This window comes from Mastigoproctus giganteus, chromosome 6, assembly GCF_048544385.1.
Source record: "Mastigoproctus giganteus isolate SK-2022 chromosome 6, ASM4854438v1, whole genome shotgun sequence".
NCBI classification, from domain to species: domain Eukaryota; kingdom Metazoa; phylum Arthropoda; class Arachnida; order Uropygi; family Thelyphonidae; genus Mastigoproctus; species Mastigoproctus giganteus.
The window spans coordinates 160287536-160314327 of record NC_143580.1 but is presented as its reverse complement, the minus strand read 5'-3'; the positions used below and the strand labels follow the sequence as shown (position 1 = coordinate 160314327).

At 37.5% G+C, this 26792-nt stretch overlaps 1 protein-coding gene across 1 annotated transcript in view; it reads right to left on the bottom strand.

Annotated features, from left to right (window-relative positions):
* The window catches only part of Ino80 (chromatin-remodeling ATPase INO80), a 672466-nt gene that overhangs the window by 531255 nt on the left and 114419 nt on the right, over positions 1-26792 (bottom strand). The window contains exon 7 of the mRNA XM_090376565.1: positions 167-219. Coding sequence (XP_090232691.1) covers positions 167-219 — 53 coding nt within the window. The remainder of the gene's footprint in view (positions 1-166; positions 220-26792) is intronic.

The following is a 26792-nucleotide window of genomic DNA, read 5'->3' as shown; positions in this document are numbered from 1 at the left end:
TACTTTCCAAATCCATGAGGGTTCCAGGTTAAGAGGAACCCTGTTGGGGAATGCTAAAATTAACTATAACATAATTCTAATAGATATTTAAATTAAGTTTTTCTGTTTCTGGTGTGTGTGTGTGTGTGTGTGAATTTACTTCATTCCTTCATATATAATTTCTAACCTTTGACGCATCTCTTGACCCTTTGTTCTCCATTTTAACCTTTTTAAATTTTCCTAAAAAAATGAAAAGAAATCACTATTAAATTATATATATTAAGAGCAGTATCTTTTTACACGTTATAAGCATAGCTTTGAGTATATTTTGCTACAGCTGAACATCAAATTACAAAATATTAAATATCCCAAGAAGTAGATAAATTCTGAAATTCTTTTGTGCAAAAAAAATTAATTTTAGTTTTTACATAGATTTGAATTCATTAAGAATAATAATTATAATACCAAACTCAAAATTCAACTGTGAATGATAACAAATGCACCATACATATAAATATCCATACTAGTTTCAAATTGATCTTGATATATTATAAAACAAAAAAATAAAATAATAATCTGGTATAACACTCAGTTATCAAAGGGCTGTACATATTTCATGGCAGCACTCAGATCTAAATTTACATTATATATATTACTTATGATATACACTATCAGCAACAGCCAACCTTCAAAAACAACAAATGATTACCAAACTCCCCCCCCCCCCCCACACACACACAAAAAAAAAAAAAAAAAAAAAACCTCGCATACCCGACATGGTACATCAGCCAAGTTGATGAGATTTGTCCACCTAGGCTAGTATATTATTTAACTAGGTAAAAATGTATAAAAGAAAGTGGCACCCTAATTTCCCAGGTTGCAGCAGAATTGAATATGGCCTACAATTAATTTTTTTTAAAAGAACTACAGTCTTACCTCTATATAACAAAATCGGTCATTCGCGTGAAAAACTTCATTAAACAGAAATTTTGTTATAGAGAAATATGACCTTTTCAACAATGAAAAATACTGCAATATAACATTCAGAAATATAGTAAAAGATGGAAAATAAATCAGAAATAAGTGGGAATGAATATATTTTCTAACATTTTAAACAATTAATTTATTAAAACATATATATATATATACATATATATAAAGAAATGACTACATACATGATGGTGCACAATATATTAATACATTTTTAAGAATTATTTCATAAAATATTTGATTATTTTTTGTTGTACAGTGGATATTACAGTCCATTGATAAAAATGTTCACATTTGTTTAAAACTCAAATATATTTCCTGGCCCATTTTCTTCACACAGAAGGCCTCGAAGCAAAGTTTCAAATGCTACCAACTTTTGATGTTTAGTAGGTTTAATATTGCCCTAATTTTCATCCAACTCAATGCTGATATTGTCATTAGTTCTTTGAATATTCTTTAATATTCAGAGAACTAATGACAATATCAGCCATTTGGATAATCAGCTACTAGGACATCATTATCAACTACTAAAAATTCATCAAGAACAATTTCTCCACTGATCAAACCTCTCACTTGGAGCTTTTCCCAGATTGCTCAATACTATGTGGTAGTAACCTTCTCATTGCTATTAATTGGCATTTTAGCAAAACCTGCTTCTGCAAAACAATACTTTATTGTTGTTTCCATCACATCTTGATCACAAATTTTTACGAACTCTTGTATAGAAAGGATAGACAGAATAGAAAGGGAGGAGGGGTGATGCTGTAAGTTAAGAAACAGCAAAACCTAAGGGAAGTGCATCCTGTTGACATGGGTGGACAGTGCAGTGGGTCGAAAACCACTGTCCTAAACAATGGAATAAAATAATGCCTATTTTCAAAATAACGAATTGGAGTTTGCCAACAAGAAAGTCAGTTTGGTATGACAGAAGCACTGGGAAAATCAAGTTGAGAGTAGAAGTGTGTTATAGGTGTAACGACTCTGATGAGCACAATGAACAACTGTACAGAGAAATAGAGAGGGCCAGTAAATCATATTGCCTTATAATGGGGGATGTTAACTTCTCAGATATAGACTGGAACTCATGGATTTATTGGATGATTGTTTTCTACAGCAGCATGTTCGAAGGCAATCAGAGGGAGTAATACTTTGATCTGATTATCAACAGTGATTCCTCATGCATATACGTTAAGAATCTGCAAATTCTTAATGCAAGGAACTACTATGTGGCAGTGATCACAGTGTGCTGGTGTGGGATTTACTCAAAGAGGTAACTACCATCAGGAGTAAAGGGAAGGGTTTTTGCTTTCATAAAGGTAACTACAGTAGTCTCAAGAGTTTTTTAAATGCTATACAGTGGGACCAACTGATGATGTTACCAACAGTAAATTCTAAATGGGAATCAATCTTGGAAGTTACTAGGCTTTTCATACCAATTAAGAAATACTGTTCAAGGCTGAAGCTAAATGGATGCCAGACAAATTAGTGAGACTCGTGGAAGAGAAGAAAAATGAAGGGACCACAAATTACCGGGAGACACAGGTGCCTATGGTAGACATTAGGGAAGCAAAGGCAGATGACAATAAATCTTTGGCAAACAATGCAAAGAAACACAGTAAGGACTTCTTAACTTATGTAAACTCTAAAAGAAAGGGGATAATCAAACAGGTCCACTTGACATCGATGGTTGATGAAACTGCAGATGTAGCTGACAAACTGAATGGGTATTGTGCATCTACATTCACAAATGGAGTTATTCAGGGAGGCGAATGCCAGAAGTTTATCAAACTCTGCCAGCCAGCTAAATGATTTTGTAATAACTGAGGGCAAAGTGAGGAGAAATTGTTGAAATCGAACATCAGAAAGGCTCCCCAGGTGGATGGGATCTATCCAGTTATATTAAAGTAAGCAGCAAAGGAAGTTAGCAAACCCTTGGCCATAATTATGAAAGCTTCTTTGGACTCAGGGGAGGTCCCCCATGGTCTGAAGATGTGCAAATGTGTCTCCAATTCACAAAGGGGCATCAAAGGGTGACATGAGTAATTACAGACCTGTTAGTTTAACTTCTGATCCAGGGAAATTAATGGACGCAGTGGTTAAGAAAGCAATGCAAGATCATCTAGACAAGACTGCAGTTATAGTTCAGACATGGCATGGGTTTGTTTAGGGGAAGTCTTGTCTGGCTAATTTGATTGGATACTATGATGTGGTTACAAAGGAACTGGATGCAAAAAATAATTTTGATATCATATACTTGGATTTTAGGAAAGTTTTTGATACTGTGGCACATGGAAGACTGCTGTATGAATTGCAGCAGTGGATAAAATGATGGTTGAGTGGGAGAAGACAGAGAGTGGTAATCATTGGACACTGCTCTTCGTGGACTAATGTTATTAGTGGAATCCCCCAGGGTTCGGTGTTGGGCCCGTTGTTGATTTCTGTATTTATCAATGATACAGATGAAGGTGTATCAGGGTTAATGTCTAAGTTGGCAGATGATATGAAGGTTGGCAGGGTTGTTAATGACAGTAATGATAGTATGCTACTGCAACAAGATCTGGAAAAGATGAGCAGATCGCTGAGAGGTGGCAACTGAAGTTCAACATTGACAAATGTAAAGTACTGCATATGAGTAGCAGTAACCCCAGAGTAACGTATCAACTGGATGGTAGTACACTCAAGATAGTTGAAAATGAAAAGGACCTGGGGGTAATTGTGCAGTTAAATATTAAATTTTCTGAGCAGTGCAGACAGGCTGCAAGAATGGTGTTTTGTCAATGATGTACAGGAATTTTGCTAGCAGGGATGAGAAGGTGATTGTCCCCTTGTATAAGGCAATGGTCAGGCTTAATAATCACCCTAAGTACTGTATACAGGTCTGGTGGTCTCATTTTAGGAAAGATGTAGAGCTGCTGGAATGAGTACAGAGAAGGGCTACGAGATTGGTGAGTGGAACAAAGGGTTGCTCTTACCAAGAAAGACTTAAGTTCTGCAAACTGCAGCTTCTGGAGACTAGGCACCTGCGAGGTGCCTAGTCTCCTAATTGATGTGTATTAGACCTTGAATGGTTTGAATGAGCTTAATGCTGATGGGATTCTTCCTCTTGCCTGGTTTACTCACCTGAGGGAACACAAATTCAAATTGAAGAAATACAATTGTAGAATAGATGTGCAGAAATTTGCCTTTAGACAGTGAGTGGTTGATAGTTGGAACGAACTTCCATCTGTTGTAGTGGAGGGCAACAACTTAAATAAGGTCAAGGCAGAACTAGACAAATATTTGTAGTGAATGGATGGGTAAAATGGGGTGTTTTTTTTTTTTTTTTTTTGCCTGATGCCATCTCATCAGATATGCACATCTGCTAATCTATGACAAAATCTATAGATTGGTTGTTGTTATTTGGTTTTTAGGAGCATTAGCAACTAAGGCCATATTGCTCTGGGGATATGCAGTGGTCATTCCCTGACCTTTCTGCATCCTCCATATTTGGTGGTCACGGACTCGAACCCCGGTCTAATCAAAAAGCATGTGCTACACACTGCCATTCCTGCCCACCCGGCTACGGAGGCACCTCTATAGATTGGCTGGTTTATATTCTCAGTATAATTCTTTTCAGTATGCACTTTCAGTAGTACATTTTCATATTCTTGATAATGTCTTGGTCCATTGGCTGCAGTTTAGACGAGGTATTCGGATGGAAGAAAACAAGCTTGAAACTTTTAAGTTTCGAAATTACAAAGTGAAGATGGGCACGACAGTTGTCAACAATCAACATGATTTTTCTGTTTTCTTTCGTCATCTTTCTATCGAAATTTAAATCTACTGTTCAAAAATTTCACTTATCATCTAAGCTTTTTTTTTTTGTTGTAGTTTAACTCTAATGACTATACTCCTTTGAAACATTGGGGTTGTTTACTTTTACTTGTAAACTTCAGTTTTTTATTACCAGCCATATCTGCACCAATGACAACTAATTCTCTCCTTACTATTTTACCACCTTTTAAAGTCAGTGCCCTGTTCGGCAAACATTTGAAAAACAGACCTGTTTCATCAACGTTAAATGTCTTTGGGCTCATAGTCCTTAATTTTTTTCAAATTGTTTCATTCCAATCCTTCTTCCATTGCAATGGAAGAGGGATTGGAAACACTGTATGATTGTAAATTAAAGGAGTTGTAATGGAAGAAGACTTCCATTGAAGATTGTAATGCATAATGGAAGTCTTCTTCCATTACAACTCCACTTTCACCAGAAATAACTTTGAGTAAGCCATGGCTCTTTTCAAATTTGTCTAGCCAACGACAACTGCCTCGGAATGTTTTATGACCCATAAAAGATGTGCTGTTGTTGTTGTTGTTATGCAAATTTCACGACACAAGGGCAACTATGGCCAATATGTGTCTGTCAGAGTTACTATGTTCATTTTAATGATTTATGGATATATCAAAGTGTATTTATTATTCCAAGATGTTTAATATATATAAAGAGCTCACTTAGGTTTGCTTTGTCACCAACTATATGAAAGAAGGTTAGAGGAGCTTGCAAGTTTGCTAATGATTGGAAGGAAGTGGTTCAAATGGCTGAATAGGATGGACAATCAATCAGGATGTGCCTTACTGTAAGTTGTATCTGACAGACAGAGCAGAGCGGAGGATCTTATTTTAGAAGTAAATGTTTGTGAGTGAGGAAGGTATGCCCAATGCGCAGTCTTGTCAACATAACTTCTTCCTGTCTATTTGTATGTGAGCTAGAATGCCATGAACATAGATCTTTTTTATTCTGCGGAGTTTATTGCACGGTTGGTCCCACCAAAGTTGTTTCCAAATGGAAGTATATTTGGTACAAAATACATCCTTATAATCTGTAAATGGTACAAACTGAAAGTTATCTTATACATTCAGATCTGGATTTTTTGCGGCTTGGTCTGCATGATTATTTCCTGGGATTCCAACATAGCTGGGAATCCAACAGATAGACACTTGTTTTCTTGCTTTATGCAAAACTGAGTTGTTTTTTAAGATGCTGAATCACGGAATTTGAGGAATATTTGCTATTCTGTAGAGCTGCTATGCACTAAGGGAGTCAGTATAGATTTGAGCAGGTAGAAGTTGGTGCTCAGTAACATCATCCAGTGCTAGTTTAACAGCATATAATTCTGCTGTGAAAATATTGCAAGCTGAGGCAAGGAGACAGATATAGTATATTCTGGTAAAACTACTGTGGCACCTACTGAGTTATTTGATTTTGATCCATCCATGTAAATCTGATGACTTATTTTGACAAAACTGTGCAGTGCGTGGAACTTCTGTATAACGATCTCTTTTTTATTCCTGTTTGTAAGGTGTGATATGGACAAAGGCACAGTAGGCATCCAAGGAGGTTCTGAGTTTATATCTACTGCAGAAATGTGCTGGAAATGCATTTCCCAAACTCGAGCTGCTAAGTGTCTGAGATGCAGTACTACTGGTTTATTTTCATTTGGCTTGCAATCATAATTACTCGCCCATAGTGAATAATGGACCAATTTGGATGCGATGGCTGACTGTATACTTTTGCTGCATACATGCACAGTAGATAATCTTGTTGAAGGTGCAGAGGGGGTTCTGATGCATCTGCATACAAGCTGTAAATTGGTGAAGTTCTAAATGCTCCTAGGGCTATACGTTGAGCATTATGGTGAATGGTATCTACGCAATGTAACATGCTCCTTCTTGCTGAAGCATATACAGGAGATCCATAATCCATAATCCAAACAAGATCTAATCAAAGTTTTATATAACTGTGGTAATGTGTACCTGTCGGCTCCCCAGGCCATTGAGGATACTGTGCACAAGATTTTAAGTTTTGAGAGGCAACTAGTTCGAAGCTTTAGTATATGTTCATGAAAGTTTAGTTTTCTATCTAACGTTAAGCCTAAGAAGGAGAAATTTTGAACAGCAGATAGAGCAATTTTATTTAAGTATTAGTTCGGTTCAGGATGAAGCCATGCATTTTACAGAAGTGTATAACAGCTGATTTTTTTCTCAGGTATTCTATATCCATTATTTTTAGTCCATGCTTTATTTTGTTTATGGATAATTGGAGCTGTTGTTCAATTGTGTTCATGCTTTGTGATTGAAATGAAATGGAAAGATCATCTGCGTACATATATATTTCCAGTGAAGGTGCTATAACCTTTGTGATATTGTTCACCCGCAGCACAAACAGGGTTGCACTTAATACTGAGCCCTGGGGGACTCTTTCCTGTATATATATTGTAGATAAACAGCCTTTATATCATACCTGAAATGTTCTGTCAGTAAGGAATTTTTCTATAAATTGTGGAAGTTGCCCTCTGTATTCTTACTGAAATAGATCTCGTAGGATTTGAGATCTATCGAATCCTATCCGTACTGTCAGCGATACATGTCCATATCGCTGACAGTTGTAACGCCTTATTGGATTCAGTATATATGGTCGGATTTTGCGATTTAAATATCCTGCTTTAACTGAGTGGGGAAGAGAAGGATTGTTAAAGGTGAGAATAACTGATCAGGTTGGAGTGAGAATGCCATCTTTCTTCTTCATTATCCTCCTAACATATATCACTTGTTGTTCTGTTAGCTTGCACAGTAACTCTTCCTCTGAAACAGTTAAAAGGTCCCATTCATAAATAACACCTTTTGATGTATTCAGGGAATTGTGAGGTAATTTCAACTGGCAGTCCTGCAAGTCTTTTTTTTTTTTAGCAATTTCTCAGATTGATGACTTAGTGAGGTTTCTACTAAGAGATCACTTGATAATAATCGTTTTATCATTTTTGGTGATCCAACCATAGACTCTATAGTCTTCTGGACTAAGAATGGGGATAATTTCCCAATGGGTTATGTTGATAACAAATGTATCACCAAAAAGAAAGGAACGGTAGGCTGAGAGGCATTGATTTTCATTCTCTTAGCCCCAGACATGTTCAGTTGTGAGTCATCAGATACATTGGAGTTAACTTTCTCCAATCTTTTGTTAGTTTTTTGGTCCATTTTAAACTCCTTTTAGTCGTGGTGGTGTCTTTTCACCCAGGTCCAGCCCTTCCACGGGGAGGCAGAAGTAATGCCACCAAGTGACAAAGCGAGTAAAATAGAAGGTTAGTACACAGAAAAATTAAGAAAGGTTACTTTCCTTTCTGGAAACTTCGTCCTTATGCTTTAAGAAAGAAAACTCTTATTATATATTTGAATAACGGAAGAAAAAACATCTGAACTCAAAGGGAAAAACTTATCTTTCTAATATAATCACAGTGGAAGTCGCAGGGAAGATCGCTTGGCCTCAAGATTCACTTGGCACCCGGGGCCAGAAAAGATGTGTACTCCATAGCCTTTTCTTTTATTAATGGCCCTGATATTGGCATGTTTTGGTCTTGAATCAACATCACCCACTTAATAACGGCTTCATCTACATAAAATAATCATACAGGCATAATTTCGCACACTTTCAACTGGGTTCCGTTTCCTCAAACAGTTTGTCAATCGAAACATGGTTTTTCAGAATGGTTGGCACACTATTGACAAAGATACCAAATTTTAAAGCAATTTTTTTTTTAACTCCCCAATCTACATGAATATGCCTTAATCTTTGCCAATTGCTGTGGATACATAGATAGCAGTTGACCAGTGTGACTTCTCAGTAAAGTAGAGGTTTTGGATGAATAGATTTTACGGACAACTTGTAAAAGCTCGACTTATCGGGTATAGGTTTTATGGGAATGAGTAAATTATGGAATGTTTTAGCTCTTAATTCATGCTCATAAGAATTAATCCCTTTAGCTTTTAAGAGCTAAAGGGATTAAGTCTAAATCCTTTTAGGTATTAATCTGTGCTTTCTACAGCATCAGCCCTATTGCCTAAAGGCCGGAGGTGCGGACGATGCATACCCAGGTCTCTCGAAATTAGTTAGTTATATGGAAATTTTCTTCATTACATGGAAACTATTTTCAATGTAATGACCAAGGGGAGATCAAAAAATTCCGCTAAACAGAAAAATTCTCTATATGGAAGTTCGTTAAAGAGAGAGTTCCAACTGTATTTCCAAATTACAACAAAATTCATCAGCCAGACGGGATCTATTCTATACATACCAAGCAACAGACAAATGCCCAAAGCAAAGCTTAATGTTGCAACTGGCCCTGAAAAAATTACCCTTGCATTGTGTGGCAATGATTTTTTTAAAAAAATAACAAAAATAAAGTAACATTCATTTCGGGAACTCATTTCTTTCTAATCCTATTGTATTCTTTAGTACTTAAGGAAATTTTACAAGACAAATCAATAGCAAATAAATTCCATTTATGGTCAATGATTGCATCCTTACTACATTGTTAAATTTTTTAGACAAACCAAATGTTGTACATTTGCAATCACTATTGTAACATTCCATATTATGAAATCCTTCACGAGCTGCTCTCCTTATACATCAAATACCTAATACTTCTGCATTAGAGAAGGTTACTGTCAGTGGTGGGATTCAGCCGGTTCGTACCGGTTCAGCAGAACCGGTACCTAATTTTTTGTTGAGTTCGGCGAACCGGTTGTTAAAATGGCACTTGTGATCAGGGTTCTCTTTAAGGTGGGCGCCTGGTATTCTATGCCATTTATTAATTCAGCAAGAAATTTTCGTTCAGTATCGATAAAATGAAGAAAATGTATGTTCTGACTGATGTTTATCAATGGTATAAGCATAGTGCTTTGTTTATAAAAGTTTATGATATGACCATACGTGGACAGAACCAGTAAAAATATTCAAATATATTGGCACATATCTGCTCCTGCTCTATAATATATTAAAATAAAACATTTTTTAAAATTTTTTGCAGTAGCCCTTAAAAGGATGAAAAGGCAACAGAGTTTGACAGATTTTTTTCAATAAGAAACCAAAATCAGAATTTGTTGCATTAGAATTGGCCTTGGATTCAGTTACATCACCAACAATTTTCGTTGAACTAGTTGAATTGGAAAAACAAGATGCAGAGACAATATGTTCTTCAGTTATGGGAAGTTTAAATAATGTTGGGCTTACTAAGAACTACCTAGAAAAAAATTTAATAGGATTTTGCTCAGATGGTGCCAGCGTTATGCTTGGGAGAAAATCTGGAATGAGCACTAGGATTGCAAAAGAGTTTCCAAACATAATAATATGGCACTGTTTAAATCATTGCCTCCATCTTGTTTTAGATGATTCGATAAAGGAAACAAAGCAAATAAATCATTTTAAAATATTTATTGATAAGATATATACTATTTTTCATCAATCCAATAAGAACCAAATTGAACTTTCCAAAATATCCGAAAAACTTGGAATTGAAATTATAAAGATTGGTAGAGTTTTGGGACCAAGATGGGCTGCCTGTAGTTTAAGGTCAACCCTAGCTGTGTGGCGCGCTTATCCAGCGCTACATCACTATTTTTATTCAAATAAAAGGTACTTAGGTATGGCTGCCCGTCTTGAAAATATATATTTTATAACTGATTTGGCATTGATGATTGATATTTTAAACGAAATTTCTCTTCTTTCAAATGCACTGCAAGCAAGAAATATAGACATAATAAACGCTGAAAAACTCGTGATAAGATCTATTAAAGCATTTCAAATGCTTGGAAAGGAAAAGGGTCCATACGAAAAAAAAGTTGATGAATTAATTACTTCAGAAACCTTCAAAAATATAAAATTTGTAGAAAATCATCGATTTGTCTCGGGCTTCCTCGAGAAAGACTTTTAGAAAACATCGTAACGAATTTGAAAAAAAGACTAATGGATTGTGAACATTTAAAAGCAAGTTGTAGCCAATTTCAAGATAAGAATAAATTACAATTTCTCAATTTTTTGGAGCCAGATTACTGGAATATTGAAGAAGTACTAGTTCCATGGAAAGCAGCTGAAGAACAATTGCTCGTATTCAATGACATTTTTAATTACCAAATTGATATTAATGATTATCGAGATTTCTTGGAAAAGGTTTTAAAAAATTCCCAGAATTATGCAATTCCTGAAAGTGTTCAAAGAGCTAAAAATATTGTCAGAACAATTGCTCTGTAAGTTCAGCAGAAGTGGAAAGGGGTTTTTCAAAGATAAACATATGTTCAGAGATGAGAAGTCGCCTAACTGTTTCTAATATATCAAACACAATGACTATTAGTCTAATCGGCCTACCTCTAAAGGAATGGGATCCTATTCCTACAGTGGTTAAGGATAAATCACTCAGCCGATGATGCTCGGATAAAAGCGAAGAAACTTGCAAGCGAGGACGCCAATCAAGAAGCAATATGGAAATATCTTAAATAACAGTTTTAGTTTTGTCAGGTATTATTTAATATTTTTTCATTAATATTTTAAAACTCTTTCTTATAACATAATCTAGTTTTGTGGACCTCTTTTATTGTTCTTATTTAAGTATTAACTGCATAAAATAATAAACTACCTTTCGGTATATAGTTTTTTTTATACTTAGAACGGTCATTAGGGCAGCGAACCGGTTGTTAAATTATTTGAATCCCACCACTGGTTACAATTTTTTTTTTTTCAGTTGAGTACCACCATTCAGACAGCATTAGGCCTGACGTAGCCCAGTGGTCAGGAGCGAGAGTGCATAGCACGCGTTCCTTGAGTGGACCGGGGTTCAAGCCCGTGACTACTAAATACGATAAATATTTGTATTGACGATTTATTGTAAACTCTACTGACTTGGTTGTCGTGCCGGAGTATAAACAGAAAAAAAAATTTATTTATTATTTTGAAGCTATTCAGCTTCTCATCAGTGATTGGGTAAATACTTCTTTTTGGCTTCACTGAAGAGAAGGCAAATAGCTTCAAAACAGTGCTGTCTGAGTGGTGGTACTCAACTGAAAATAAGTCACAGTAGTCTTCTCTAATGGGGAAGAGTTACGTATTTGAAATATAAGGAGGACAACTTGTTGTGATGGATTTCACAACATGAGACAACACAATAATGATGCAAATGTACAAAATTCAGTTTGTATAAAAAATTTAACTATATAGTAATAATGCAAATGCACTAACTAATGTCACAGTTTGAATTTTACATGGTTTGAGGCTTTCTTCCCTAAAATATTATTGGTCAATGATTATGAACAGAACTGTGGTCAAAATCTTCTTCTATGTGATTTTGCACTTCTGCCATCCTCCATGACAGTATAAGTGGTTTGAACTTGTCACTCAGAGAGGTCTGGATTTGAATTCCACTAGAGACAGGAAGGATTCTTAAAAGTCTCTTCAATTTGAGTGGTAGTTAGCCAATCTGTGGAGGATGGGGTAAAGTTCCTCTGAGTTATTCAGAGCTTTACAGCTCAAACAATATACAAATTGGCCTGTGAAAATACGGAACACAATATGGCCTTAGATGCTAATGTATTTTAAGATTAATAACAGAAATGGCACCCTCACTGTGGAACTTTTCATGAAGATATAACTTCTTCCCACCATTGACCATGAATTTTTCAATCCCAATGAGAAATATTCAAAACTGCTTATGGGATAAACATTTTACAATACTATAGGATTGCAGGGTGTTTCAAAGCAGTAGTTGAAATCAAATCAAAATTCATACACTTTATCTCATTCGATTTCAATCACGGACTTTCTGCTCTCACTATAGATCATGTCCTCCTTGCTAAGGCGAGGGCTTATATTCTCCTCAGAGAAAAAGACCATTATACGGGTTTCTGCTTAAGATACTAATACCTTTATAAGGTTTACAGATTTTTAAATGTATATCAAATTCACCTATTCTGGTGATGCTATAATTTAAAAAGATTTTAGAAGCTTAGGCAGAACCATGGATGATGGTATTTGTCTCTAAATGAACATAAGCCAAAGTCCTTAGTGCTGAGAACTCAGCCTTTGGTAAAAGCAGAAAGTTAAGTTCTTTTTCATGACCAAAAGTGAACACTCATAATGTAAAGTACATAAATTTTGATTTGATAAGCTTTTTTCATTCCCACACCAAAAATCAAGTTACAAAATTTTATGCCAACACTGACAGGTCAAACAAAGAAAAGCATGAAGCCAACAAGAGAACGAGGGTTGTGTGTGCAGACGTACATTTTTGCCGCTCCTGGAACAGAAAAGTTTTTTTTTTATTTATTTTCTGTTTTATTAGCTTAAATTGGCATATTAACTTATTTTATAGAGTAGCTTTATATTCCTATTGACGATACTTAGATTAAATTAGATAGAGATTTTGTAGGTATTACTTAGTATCGGAAAGGGTATCAAATCCACGTGTTTAACGTTCGTAATTGCCGCCATTGTTACGTGATACAAAATATCTCGAAATAGATAGCATAAGCTTAATATAGTATAGCAGAATATAGTTAGTATATAGTACATAATATTGTCAATTAATTAGATAATTAATCTTGTTGAACTTCATTGTCAATTAAATTGTACTTTTAACTATACATAAATAATTAGTAAAAAATAAATAATTAATACTTAACTTGATACGGAAGTTATATAAAGGGATTTCGTAGATAACACTCGATACTAAAACATAAATATAGCGTTATAACTGTGTTAGGATATAAGTTTAAGGTTTTAATTTTGTACTGAAATTGAAATTTTATTTAAATTAAATCGAAATCATGACTCAGACCAGAGCAGCAAAGCAAAAGGCTCAAACTAATGGGAGTGCTGTGGCTCAGGGGAGAACTGAGTGGGACAGTAGCCCTTTGAATCACAGCCTATTAAAATGCACTACTTGCTTGATGTTTGTGGAGCAGTCGGGTACGGGACATGATACTGCCATGGGGGATGTCTTTGTGTGTGTGCGCGATGCAAGGAGTATAAGGAAATCAGGTGACAACTCAGGGTTATTATGGGCCCATATGAGAGCTTGAAGGACAGGGTGGATGCCCTCGAAGGATTAAAAGTGAGGAGCCCATCAAGCTCTCAGCTGCCCACACCAATGCCAGAGCTTGCACTTGGTCATCACGCGACACAACGGCAGCCCCCAAGGCAGAATGCGCTGGTCCCAAAGGAACTAGTAGTTGTTGGTGACTCTATTGTCAGGGAAACGGGGAACATGCTTTGTAAAAAGGATAGGTGGAACAGGACCAGGGTATGTCTGCCAGGGACAAAGGTTGATGACGTTGTAGAGCAGATATCATCTTTTAAGGGCACAAAAGGTGATATAGTTGTAAACGTTGGCACTAATGATATTAAGAGTAGGAGACCGGCGGAATTACTTAACAAGTACAGGTCACTGTTGAAAAAAAGCCGTGAATTAGGGTTGAATTTGAAAGTGTCTGCAATTCTGCCCAGACACGATAGGAGGGAGTATATGATCTGGAAAGATTGTGCAAGGCTCAAGGGGTAGAATTTTTTTCAGCCTGGTCTGTACTTGTTAACAGGAGAGACTGCTTCTACAGGGATGGGATACACTTAAATAGAAAGGGTGCAAGAATGTTTGCTGATGCTATCGAGGCAGTGTTAGGTGGGTCGGAAAACTGATAGATTGGGGGGATACAAGGACTAATAGATTAACAGTAGCCACTGGCAGAGGTGAAAGTTATTCTTGCACTGCTTCTATTGGAATGAGCCACAGCCTGGAAAATAAGATGCAGGATATTTCAGAGACTGCTGGGAATCATTGGGGTACAAGTAAACACATGAGTTGTGTTAGGGTAGCTAAGAAAAAGAACAGGTGCATGTATACTTGCTAGGAGTTTAGTAAATAAATTTGATGAATTTGAGGTATTGCTCAAAACATCAAAGGCAGATATTGTGGGGATTTCAGAGACGTGGTGTCACACAGATATAAGGAATGCAGAACTGGAATTTGGGGAGTACAATGTCTACAGAAAGGATAGACAGGATAGGAAGGGAGGAGGGGTTATGTTATTAGTTAAGAAATACATAAAATCCAAGGAAGTTAAGCCAGTCGACGTTACTGAACAGTGCAGTATCGAGTCAGTTTGGTGTGACATAAGCATTGGGAGATCAAAATTGAGAGTAGGAGTTTGCTATAGGGCTAATGACTCTGATGAGTATAATAAGAAACTGTACAGGGAAATAGAGTGGGCAAGTAAATCATAGTCTTATAATGGGGGATTTTAATTTCCCAGATATTGACTGGAATTTGGGGGCTGGTCACTCACGCACTAGCAAGGCTTTTGTGGATTTATTGGATGATTGTTTTCTACATCAGTATGTTCGGGAGGCAACTAGAGGGAGTAATACTCTTGATTTGATTATCAGTAGTGATTCTTCATGCATTAAGAATCTGCAGGTAAATGAACCACTAAGTGGCAGTGATCACAGTGTGCCGAAGTGGGATTTACTCAAAGAGGTAACTACCATCAGGAGTAATGGAAAGGGTTATTGCTTTCGTAAAGGCGACTATGATGGACTGAGACAGTATTTAAATTCTATACAGTGGAACCAACTGATGATGTTACCAAAAGCAAATTCAAAATGGGAAGCATTCAAAGAACTTATCTTGGAAGCTACTAGGCTTTACAAACCAACTAAGAAATATTGTTCAAAGTTTAGACCTAAGTGGATGTCAGATGAACTAATGAGACATATGGCAGAGAAGAAAAATGTATGGGATACATACAAATTAACACGTGAGACATAAGCCTATGATAGATACAAGTTGATCTGTAACCAAGTTACAAAGGAGGTTAGGCAGGCGAAGGCAGATTACGAGAAATCTTTGGCAAGGGATGCAAAGAAAAATAGCAAAAAGTTCTTTACTTATGTAAACTCTAGAAGGAAGGGGATGAATCAGTTTGGTCCACTTGATATCGATGGATCAACTGTTGAAGATCCTGCTCAGATAGCTAACAAACTAAATGAATATTTTGCATCGACATTCACACATGAGGAGTTATTCAGCGAGAGGAATGCCAGAGGTGTATTCAACTCTGGCAGTAAGCTAGAGTATCTTGTAATAACTGAGAGTAAAGTGGAGGAGAAATTGTTGAAGATAAATACAAGAAAGGCACCTGGGGTGGATGGGATCTATCCAGTTATATTAAAGGAGGCAGCAAAGGAAGTAAGCAAACCCTTAACCATAATTATGAGAGCTTCCTTGGACTCAGGGGAAGTACCCATGGACTAGAGATTTGTAACCCCAATGTGACCCCAATTCACAAAGGAGGATCAAAGGGCGACAAGTAATTATAGACCTGTTAGTTTAACTTCTGTTCCCGGAAAATTAATGGAGGCACTGGTTAAAGAAGCACTGCAGGATCATCTAGGCAAGACTTCAGTTATAGCTCAGACACAGCATGGTTTTGTTAAGGGGAAGTCTTGCCTGACCCATTTGATTGGATACTATGATGCAGTCACAAAAACTGGATGCAGAGAATAACTTTGACATTATATACTTGGATCTTAGAAAGGCTTTTGATACTGCTGCACATGGAAGACTGCTGCACAAATTGGAGCAGTGTGGCATTGGAGACAAACTGCTGCTATGGATAAAGGGGTGATTGAGGGGGAGAAGACAGAGCGGTAATTAATGGACACTGCTCATCGTGGACTAATGTTATTAGTGGAGTCCCTCAGGGTTCAGTGTTGGATCCATTGTTGTTTTCTGTATTTATAAATGTTATTGATAATGGTATATCAAGCTTAATGTCCAAGTTTGCAGACGATACGAAGGTTGGCAGGGTTGTCAAGGACACTACTGACACTATGCTGCTGCAACAGGATCTGGAAAGGTTGAGCAGATGGGCTGAGAGGTGGCAAATGAAGTTTAACATTGACAAATGTAAATGACAAATGGGAAACAGCAACCCCAGAGCAACGTATCAACTCTGTGGTACTACACTGACAGTGGTAGAGAATGAAAGGGACCTGGGGGTAGTTGTGCAGGCAGATATGTAGTTTTCTGAGCAGTGCAGACAGGCTGCAAGAGTAGCTCATGGTGTATTGTCGATGATATATAGGAATTTTTCTAGCAGGGATAAGGAGGTGATTATTCCCTTGTATAAGGCAATGGTCAGACCACACCTAGAGTACTGTATACAGGTCTGGAGGCCTCATTTCAAGAAGGATGTAGAGATGCTGGAACGAGTACAGAGAAGGGCAACAAGATTAGTGAATGGAACAAAGGGGTGCTCTTACGAAGAAAGGCTTAAGTTTTGCAAATTACAGTGTCTGGAGACTAGGCACCAGCGAGGTGATCTGATAGAGGTGTATAAAGCCTTGAATGGTTTGAGCATGCTCAATGCTGATGGGATTCTTCCTCTTGCTCAGAATAATCACCTGAGAGGGCATAAATTCAAATTGAGGAAAGATGGATGTAGGATAGACGTGAGAAAATTTGCCTTTAGCCAGCGGGTGGTTGGTTGGTGGAACAGACTTCCATCCCTTGTCATGGAGGTTGATAGCCTAAATAAGTTTAAGGCTCAGCTGGACAGGTATTTCGAACGAACAGAGCGGTGAAGTGGAAGTGGTTATTTTTTATTTATTTATTTATTTATTTTTTTTTTTTGGCTGATGCTGCATAAGCTTGCTTTCTTGCATCAAATGCCTCTACTAATGCTAAGTTATTTACTGTAGTCACCGATATTAATTACTGACATTAGTACATTACTGATGAAGCTGCACATATGAAAAACACAATCATTAAGGGTGGGTACAACATAGATAGTTGTGCATGTGAGTACTTGCATCAGAAATGTAGGCTAAAAAACTGAGTTTACTCAGTTTTTTAAACGGCTATAAAAGATTCCGATCTAAATAAAACCAATGACACATTAGTCACTTGGTTTTTTTCAATGTGGTTATTCATTAAGTGATTCATTCAAGTGTACAAGATAAATCATCTCAAATCCATTATGCCTTCCAAACCACTACACAACCATTAACCTAGATACAAGAAGTGGTATCATGTCTGCCTCTGAACACAGAGGAGCACAGCCATTTAAGCAACATATGAATCTCTTTGAGTCTCATTAAACGTTTTTGTAGCTTCCTTGGGCAGCATCAACTGTTGCTTCATCGTTTAAATGGCTGTGCTCCTCTCTGTGTTCAGAGGCAGACAAGATACCACTCACTTCCTTCACTCACTCACTCACACACACACACACACACACACACACACACACACACACACACACACACACACACACACACACACACACACACACACACACACACACACCTTACTGATAGCTGTTGTTACAATGATAACATGCTTATCTGAACTGTCTCAACCACAGAGATCTCAGTAATATTTAATTCCAATTTTAAAATATTTAAAACTTTGATTTCATCAACATCACAATAATCTCACACTGTGTGCAGGAAGTCTCAGATGGTTTGCTAAGCAGCACCTCTTGTACATCAAAGACTACTTAGTAATTAGAAAGCACATCCAAATTCATAATGCACTCACATACAATTGAGCCCATCATTGCTATAGAGTTCTGGCTGCTGAAGTATACTAATTGGAAATCACAGCTCTATCAAAGGACCAAATGACTATCTTTATTCCTGGGAATTCAGCATTTTTTGGTGCTCAGTGAAACTAAACAACTGAATACCACTTTTGATTGAAATAACCACTACTCAACTACTATGGAACAAACTTGTGGCAAGCTCCCCCCTGCTTATCTGAACTGTCTCAACCACAGAGATCTCAGTAATATTTAATTCCAATTTTAAAATATTTAAAACTTTGATTTCATCAACATCACAATAATCTCACACTGTGTGCAGGAAGTCTCAGATGGTTTGCTAAGCAGCACCTCTTGTACATCAAAGACTACTTAGTAATTAGAAAGCACATCCAAATTCATAATGCACTCACATACAATTGAGCCCATCATTGCTATAGAGTTCTGGCTGCTGAAGTATACTAATTGGAAATCACAGCTCTATCAAAGGACCAAATGACTATCTTTATTCCTGGGAATTCAGCATTTTTTGGTGCTCAGTGAAACTAAACAACTGAATACCACTTTTGATTGAAATAACCACTACTCAACTACTATGGAACAAACTTGTGGCAAGCCCCCCCCCCACCCTCACTGTTTTGTGAATCTTTGCTAAATCCTTGCTTCTCTTGCCTAAGTGCTTGGTGGATGAATTCTCCCATTCCGAATGCTAGTGTTTGTGCAAGGCTTTGATGCACATCTTAACAAACTTGCAGGTGATTGCTACTACAGGAACATTACATATCTGCTGACTTTCAGAAATAAAAAAAAAAAAAAAAAAAAAAAAAAGCAAGCCTTTTATAATACAGATATGGCTTCAGCAGAATGTCGCAAAACTACATGTGAGCACTATTCAAATGATGTTTCCAGACTTTTCTTCCAAATCAATAGTAGCTAATTAACACACTGCAGCAGTTAAATTATGCATGCAAACACAAAATGCAATTAACTGCATTTCAACGTTATTTGCTTTATTTATTTTTTGTTCTGTTCAATTACACAGAATTAGCTATTCCAAAATTTATGTACCTAATTACAGCTGAAGTTGACTACTCCAATACTAGCAAATCAACTGCCACAATGCAGTCACGTCACTTACATATTCAGATTAACATAAACTAAACTTCTTTTGCAAAGAAATTTATAGGGAAAAAAAAAAAAAAATCTAAAATACTTACAAATATATCCTCCCATCCTTCCACATATATAATAACCCTTAATATATAACCCTCCCATCCATCCACATATACAGGGTGTCTCAAAAATGTTGGTACAAACATTTAGGGGAGGTAGGTAACATCTAAAGGAATGTGAATCGCATAGGAACCCATAACCAGAAACGTCACAGGAAAGTAGTAGCAGAGGCACATTAGTGGCAAACATTTATTTGACATAATATTAACAATGGAGTACAAGATGGAGGCATTTCATGATGTTACAACAGATGCTCGAAGGTTCCACCATGAGATGCGATGCATGCATGACACTGATGCAGCATGGATTGGCAGACACGGTTGAACACACCTGGAGTTTCTTTGATAGGCAGCAGCAGCGCAGACAAGTGTCGCCACGAGATCCATTTCCGTCTCCACAGGAGATTCATACACGATAGATTTGAGGGATCCCCACAGAAAGAAATCAAGGCTCGATAAATCAGGTGAGTGTGGGGGCAAGGCAACCGGTCCACTATGACCAATCCATCGACGCCCAAAACACCTGTTCAAATGGTCACTAACACACCTTCCATAATGGGCAGGCGCCCCGTCATGTTGAAACCAAATGTTGTGTCTCATATTTGCTGGAACATCGTCAAGTAACCCTGGCAGAACTTGTTCAAGAAAGATGCGATATTTAGCGGAGTTCATGCGGGATGGTAACAGGTATGGGCCGACTAAGCAGTCACCGACCATACCTGCCCACACATTTATTGTGAAGCAATGGTGTGCAGCATGGGGGCGCACACTGTGTGGGCTCTCTGCTAATCCATACACTAGGTGCATGTTTGCCAGCTCACAGTTCATATATCGATGTATACACTTCGTGCAGCGACTACTGCTTGAATGAGTAAACCAGAAATTTTCCCTCTCGCGAACTGATGAACAGCGCCGTGTACCGACTTATGGTGACGTTTCCGATTATGGGTTCCTATGCGATTCACATTCCTTTAGATGTTACCTACCTCCCCTAAATGTTTGTACCAATATTTTTGAGACACCCTGTATAATAACCATTCATATATAATCTCTACATATATAACCAACCCTCTCATCTCTTCCATCATGGAGTGATTGATGTCTTTTGAGGTTGTAATGGACATCACTGCAAGATCCAATCTTCCATACATTTTGAGGGTACAGCTCTAAAACAGTGTTCATAGGCTGGCAGCAACAAAGTCCACCAGACCGAACTTATTGGTAACTCTAGGAGGCTTCCGAATCAGCTAGTGACTGGAAGAAGTCCACATAGTGTGTATGCGAGGGCATTGTCGAGGCCATGTTATGTCAAGGAGCTGGGTATATTCTTACCATGTGTACACCACATCCAAAAATTTCATTACTTCATACAGCATGTCCCCCACCTTTTCTTACTACAGAATAGACTATGAATTGTAAAAATAATAAGACAAACATCTGCAAAAAGATCTAAACCTCCCAAACATTTCCTTGTTCATTTCACAAATATACATGGTCTCAGTTCTAATCTCAATGATGTTCATTTCCACTTAGTCTGCCAAATCCCATTAATTTTTTTGACAGAATCCCAGTTAACGGGTGACTGCTCATCTCAGTTGTCTAAATTATTCACTCTATGATTCCTTTCGTTTCAAAGGTGATACTCATGCTTTGTCCATTCTGATATTCCCTGTCAGAGACTTAGTAATTCATAATCTCCTCTTTTTTGATTTTCTCTGGCTTAAAATCTCTCTACCACATTCTATCAAATTCATCTATTGCCATTATCATTCTCCCAACTCCACTAATCACTTGGAACTCTGATTTCCTCTCTTTGAAACTTGAGTTTCTCCAGTACAACTTGCTTAATAGTGAGGGAATTTTCCTTGGTAATCTTAATGTTCCCAACTCCAGCTGGCTTCCATTTTCTATTCACACAGACCCAGCTGGTCATGCTAAGGATTTTGCAATTACTAATAACCTCTTTTTTTTTTTAGTTGTTGGCACATCAGCTTCTGTGGCCATAATGCACTTCCAAAATTTTTTGTATTTTTACTCTGATCCAAGCCCGAGGCGGAATTCAAACCCACGACCTTTGAGTTGCCAGGCAGGCACTTTACCCACATGGTTAACCCGGTCGGCACTAATAACCTCACACAGATTGTTCATTTACCTACTAGAATATCAGACAATCCAAACCACAAAGCCAACATGCTTCATCATTATCTCACAAACAACCCTTCTAAGTATACAGTCGAGGTGAGTGGTCCTCTAGGCACCTCAGATCACAACTTAGTGATGATCTCTTCTCCAATGAAGCCTTTCTCTTGTGGTCATTCTGAAATTCATGTTTGGCTTTCCAAGATTGCAAAATTGAATGATCTGCAAGATTTCTTCTCTTCTTCTGCTTGGTTGGATTACTGCTAATAAAATTCGTATATACATTTGACAAGAACCCATGAGCTACTCTTGTAGCCTGTCTGCACTGCTCAGAAAACTCCATATCTGACTCAATTACCACCAGGTCTTTTTCATTCTCCACTACCCTGAGTGTAATAGTAGAGCACAGTAGGTATGTTACTCTGGGGTTACTGCTACCCATATACGGTAATTTACATTTGTCAATGTTAAAACTTCAGTCACCACTTCTAATCCCATCTGCTAAACTTTTCTAAATCCCGTTGCAGCAGTGTACAATCCTTACCGTCATTAACAACCTTTGTATCATCTGCAAATTTGGACATTAATATCACTGATAAATATACAAAACAACAGTGGGCTGGAGAGCTCCAATAATAACATTAGTCTGAAGAGCAGTGTCCATTAATTACCACTCTCTCTCTCTCTCTCTCTCTCTCTCTCTCTCTCTCTCTCTCTCTCTCTCTCTCTCTCTCTCTCTCTCTCTTCTCCTACTCAACAATTCTTTTATAAATTGTAGTGACCATCTGCAAATTTGGACATTAATATCACTGATAAATAGACAAAACAACAGTGGGCTGGAGAGCTCCAATAATAACATTAGTCTGAAGAGCAGTGTCCATTAATTACCACTCTCTCTCTCTCTCTCTCTCTCTCTCTCTCTCTCTTCTCCTACTCAACAATTCTTTTATAAATTGTAGTGACCATCTGCAAATTTGGACATTAATATCACTGATAAATAGACAAAACAACAGTGGGCTGGAGAGCTCCAATAATAACATTAGTCTGAAGAGCAGTGTCCATTAATTACCACTCTCTCTCTCTCTCTCTCTCTCTCTCTCTCTCTCTCTCTCTCTCTCTCTCTTCTCCTACTCAACAATTCTTTTATAAATTGTAGTGACTCACCCTTGATGCCATGCTACTCAAACTTGTACAATAGTCTTCCATGTGCAACAATATCAAAAGCTAAAATCCAAGTATATGATATCAAAATTATTTCTTGCATCCAGACATTTGAGACCACATCATAGTATCTAATCAAATTGGTCAGACAAAACTTCCCCATAAAAAACCCATGCTGTGTCTGAACTATAACTGCAGTGTTGTCTAGATGATCCAACAGCATTTCTTTAACCAGGGACTCCATTATTTTCACTGGAACAGAAATTAAACTAACAGGTCTGTAATTACTCGTGCCACCTTTCAATCCCTCTTTGTGAATCGGGGATACACTTGCACATCTTCAGTCGGTGGGGGCCTCCCTGAGTCCAAGGATGCCTTCATGATCATGGCCTGCTTACTTCCTTTGCTGCTTCCTTTAATATAACTGGATCGATCCCATCTGCCCCAGGTACTTACCTTATGTTTAACTTCAGCAGTTTCTCCTCCACTTTGCTCTCAGTTATTACAAAATCATTCAACTCTCTGTTAGAGTTCAATAAGCTTCTGGCATCCACTTCCCTACAGAATTCCTCATGTGTGAATGTAGATGCAAAATACTCTGTGTGTCAGCTACCTGAGCAGAATCCTCAAAAATCGAACCATTGATATCAAGTGGACCAATCTGATTCATTCCTTTCCTTCTATAGCTTATATAAGAAAAGAAGTCTTTGATGTTTTTCTTTGCATCCTTTGCGAAAGGTTTTGTATAATCTGACTTGGCTTGCCTAACCTCCTTTATGACTTGATTACAGACTAGGTTATATCTACCACGGGCATCTGTATCTTCTGATAATTTATATGCATCTCATGAATTTTTCTTCTCTGCCATGAGTCTCATTAGTTCATCAGACATCCAAGACCTGAACCTTGAACAATATTTCTTAATCAGTAAGAAAAGTCTAGTAGCTTCCACGATTAATTTCTTGAATGCTTCCCACTTACAATTTGTTGTTGGTTCCATGGTATAGAATTTAAAAAATCTCTGATACCACTGTAGTCACCTTTATGAAAGCAAAAACTCTTCCCTTTACCCCTGATGGTAGTTACATCTTTAAGTAAATCCTACATCAGTACAATGTGATCACTGCCAATTGCCTGGTGGTTTCTTTATCTATCACTGCCTAGTGGTTTCTTTATCTACAGATTCTTAAAGCATAATCACAGCTGATAATCAGATCAAGAGTATTATTTTCTCTGGTTGTCTCTTGAACATGCTGCTGTAGAAAACAAACTTTTCCAGTAATGCTGGTGATCCCCACTTCTTTCTCCCACCTGTTTTCTCTTATGTATTAATGACCTTCTTCCATTGAACAGAATGGTATCCATAGCTGATGATATCATGTTGCATTCAACTTTCCAGTTTGAGAAACCATGCTCTGCACAAACACCTTCAACTTCTCAAATAAAAAGGTAAACTGCAGCCATTATCAACCCACTACAGGATGGAAGCCTCTTCAATAATTCATGTTGAGGGAAATGGACCATAATCTGCCATGCTGGTCCAGTGCAGGTTGGCAGATCGACCGTATTTAGCAGTAGTAAGGGGCTTGAACTCCGGTCTACTCAAGGAGAGTGTGCTACTGCACTCCTGCTCTGACCACTCGGCTACGGAGCCTCAACTTCTCAATTATCCACTCCCAATTCCTTAAACACTGATCTCCAGGTAATTCTCCTGTGGGGCAAAGATAACTTAGTTCATTTCAATACTTCTAAAACTCAGTCCTGTCTTAATACTTAATGGAAGAAAAGTAATGCCAAGAGTTTTTGCTCTCAAGAAATCAGTGTTTGAGAAAAATGTGTTTTCTCTTCGCTCTCCGCATTAATTTTCTTTCAAACAGCAGTTCAATCTATGCAAGTCACAAATCATGGAATATTGTTGCCACATCTGGGAAAGTGGCCCCAAACCTATCTCAGGCTTCTAGATTCCATTGAAAAGAGGGCAGCTAAGCAAATTAATGACACAGTCTAACAACTCTGTCTCACAGAAGTTGTTTCTGCTTCATGCCTTTTCCAAACAAGTGCCACAACCAGTAAACATCCTTTTACTGTACAACTTCAAACTCACAGAATCAACTTTTCATTTTCCAAATTTATTTATTCAAATTTTCTTTTCTGAAAAAACCTTTCTTCATGCGTATTTCCTGAAAATTAAAATCTGCAGAAATTCAAGTCTAATATCAATTAGTAGTAATAGTAATGGAAGCATGTGATGCAAGAAAGCAAGCATATGCTTCATCAGCCAAAGCATTGGCCAAAAAAAAAAAAAAAAAAAAAAACAATTTCACAAATCCATTTTGTTTGTCCAGTTCCTCCTTGAATTTATTTAAGATATCAACTTCCACAACAACAGATCAAAGTTTGTTACAGCAATTAATCACCCGCTGGCTTAAGTCAAATTTCCACACATCTATTCTACAACTGTCTTTCGTCAATTTGAATTTATGCCCCCTCAGGTTCATTATCTGAGCAAGCTGAAGAATCCAATCAGAACTCAGCATCCTCAACCAATTCAGGGCCTTATACACCTCAATAAAATCAATTATTAGGTTCCTAGTCTCCAGCTGCTTCACTTTACAGAACTTAAGCCTTTCTTCGTTCCACTCACCAATCATGTTGCCTTTCTCTGTACACTTTGAAGCAACTCTATATCCTTCCTAAAATGAGGCCTGAGATCTGTACGCAGTACTAAAGGAGTGGGCTGACCATTGCCTTATACAAAGGGATAATCACCTCCTTTTCCTTAACAGCAAAATTCCTGTATATCATTGACAAGACACCATGAGGTACTCTTGCAGACCACCTGCACAGCTCAAAAAACTTCATATCTGCCTGCACAATTACCACCAGGTCCTTTCAATTTCTACCACTGTTAGTGTAGTACAACACAGTTGGTATGTTTCTCTGGGGTTACTTCTACCCATATGCAGTACTTTGCATTTGCCAATGTTAACGTTCAGTTGTCACTTCTCAGCTCATCTGCCCAAATTTTCTAGATCCTTTTTCAGTGACAAACTGCCATTACTGTCATTAATAACCCTGCCAACCTTTGTATCATCTGCAAACTTCAGCATTAAGCCTGATATATCTTCATCAATATCATTGATAAATATACAAAACAACAGTGGGCACAACACCCACTAATAACATTAGTCCACAAAGAGCAATGTCCACTGATTACCACTATGTCAACTCCCACTCAACTACCCTTTTATCCATTGCAGCAACTTGCCCTTAATACCATACTGATCCAATTTGTACAGTAGTCTTCCAGGCAGAACAGTGTCAAAAGCTTTCCTGAAATCCAAGTATACGATATCAAAATTATTTTTTGCATCCAGTTCCTTTGTAACCACATCATAGTATCCAATCAAATTTGTAAGACAAGACTTTTCCTTAAACCCATTCTTTGTGTGAATTACTGCAGTCTTGTCACTGGTTAAAGATAGTCTTGCAATGCATCTTTAACTAGTGACTCCATTATTTTCCGCAGAACAAAAGTTAAACCAACTTTTCTGTATTTACTCATGTCACCCTTAGATCACCCTTTGTGAACTGGAGATACATTTGCACATCTCCATGCCGTGGGGACTTCCCCTGAGTACAAGGATGCTCTCATAATTTTGGCTAAGGGTTTGCTTTCTTCCTTTGCCATCTCCTTTAATACAATTGGATAGATCCCATCCATCCCAGGTGCCTTTCTTATATTTAACTTCAACAATTTTCTCCTCCACTTTGCCTCAGTTATTACAAAATCATTAAGCACCCTGTTACAGTTGGATAAACCTCTGGCATTTTCCTTCCTTAATAACTCCTCCTGAATTTAGATGCAAAATACTCATTCAGATTAACAGCTAT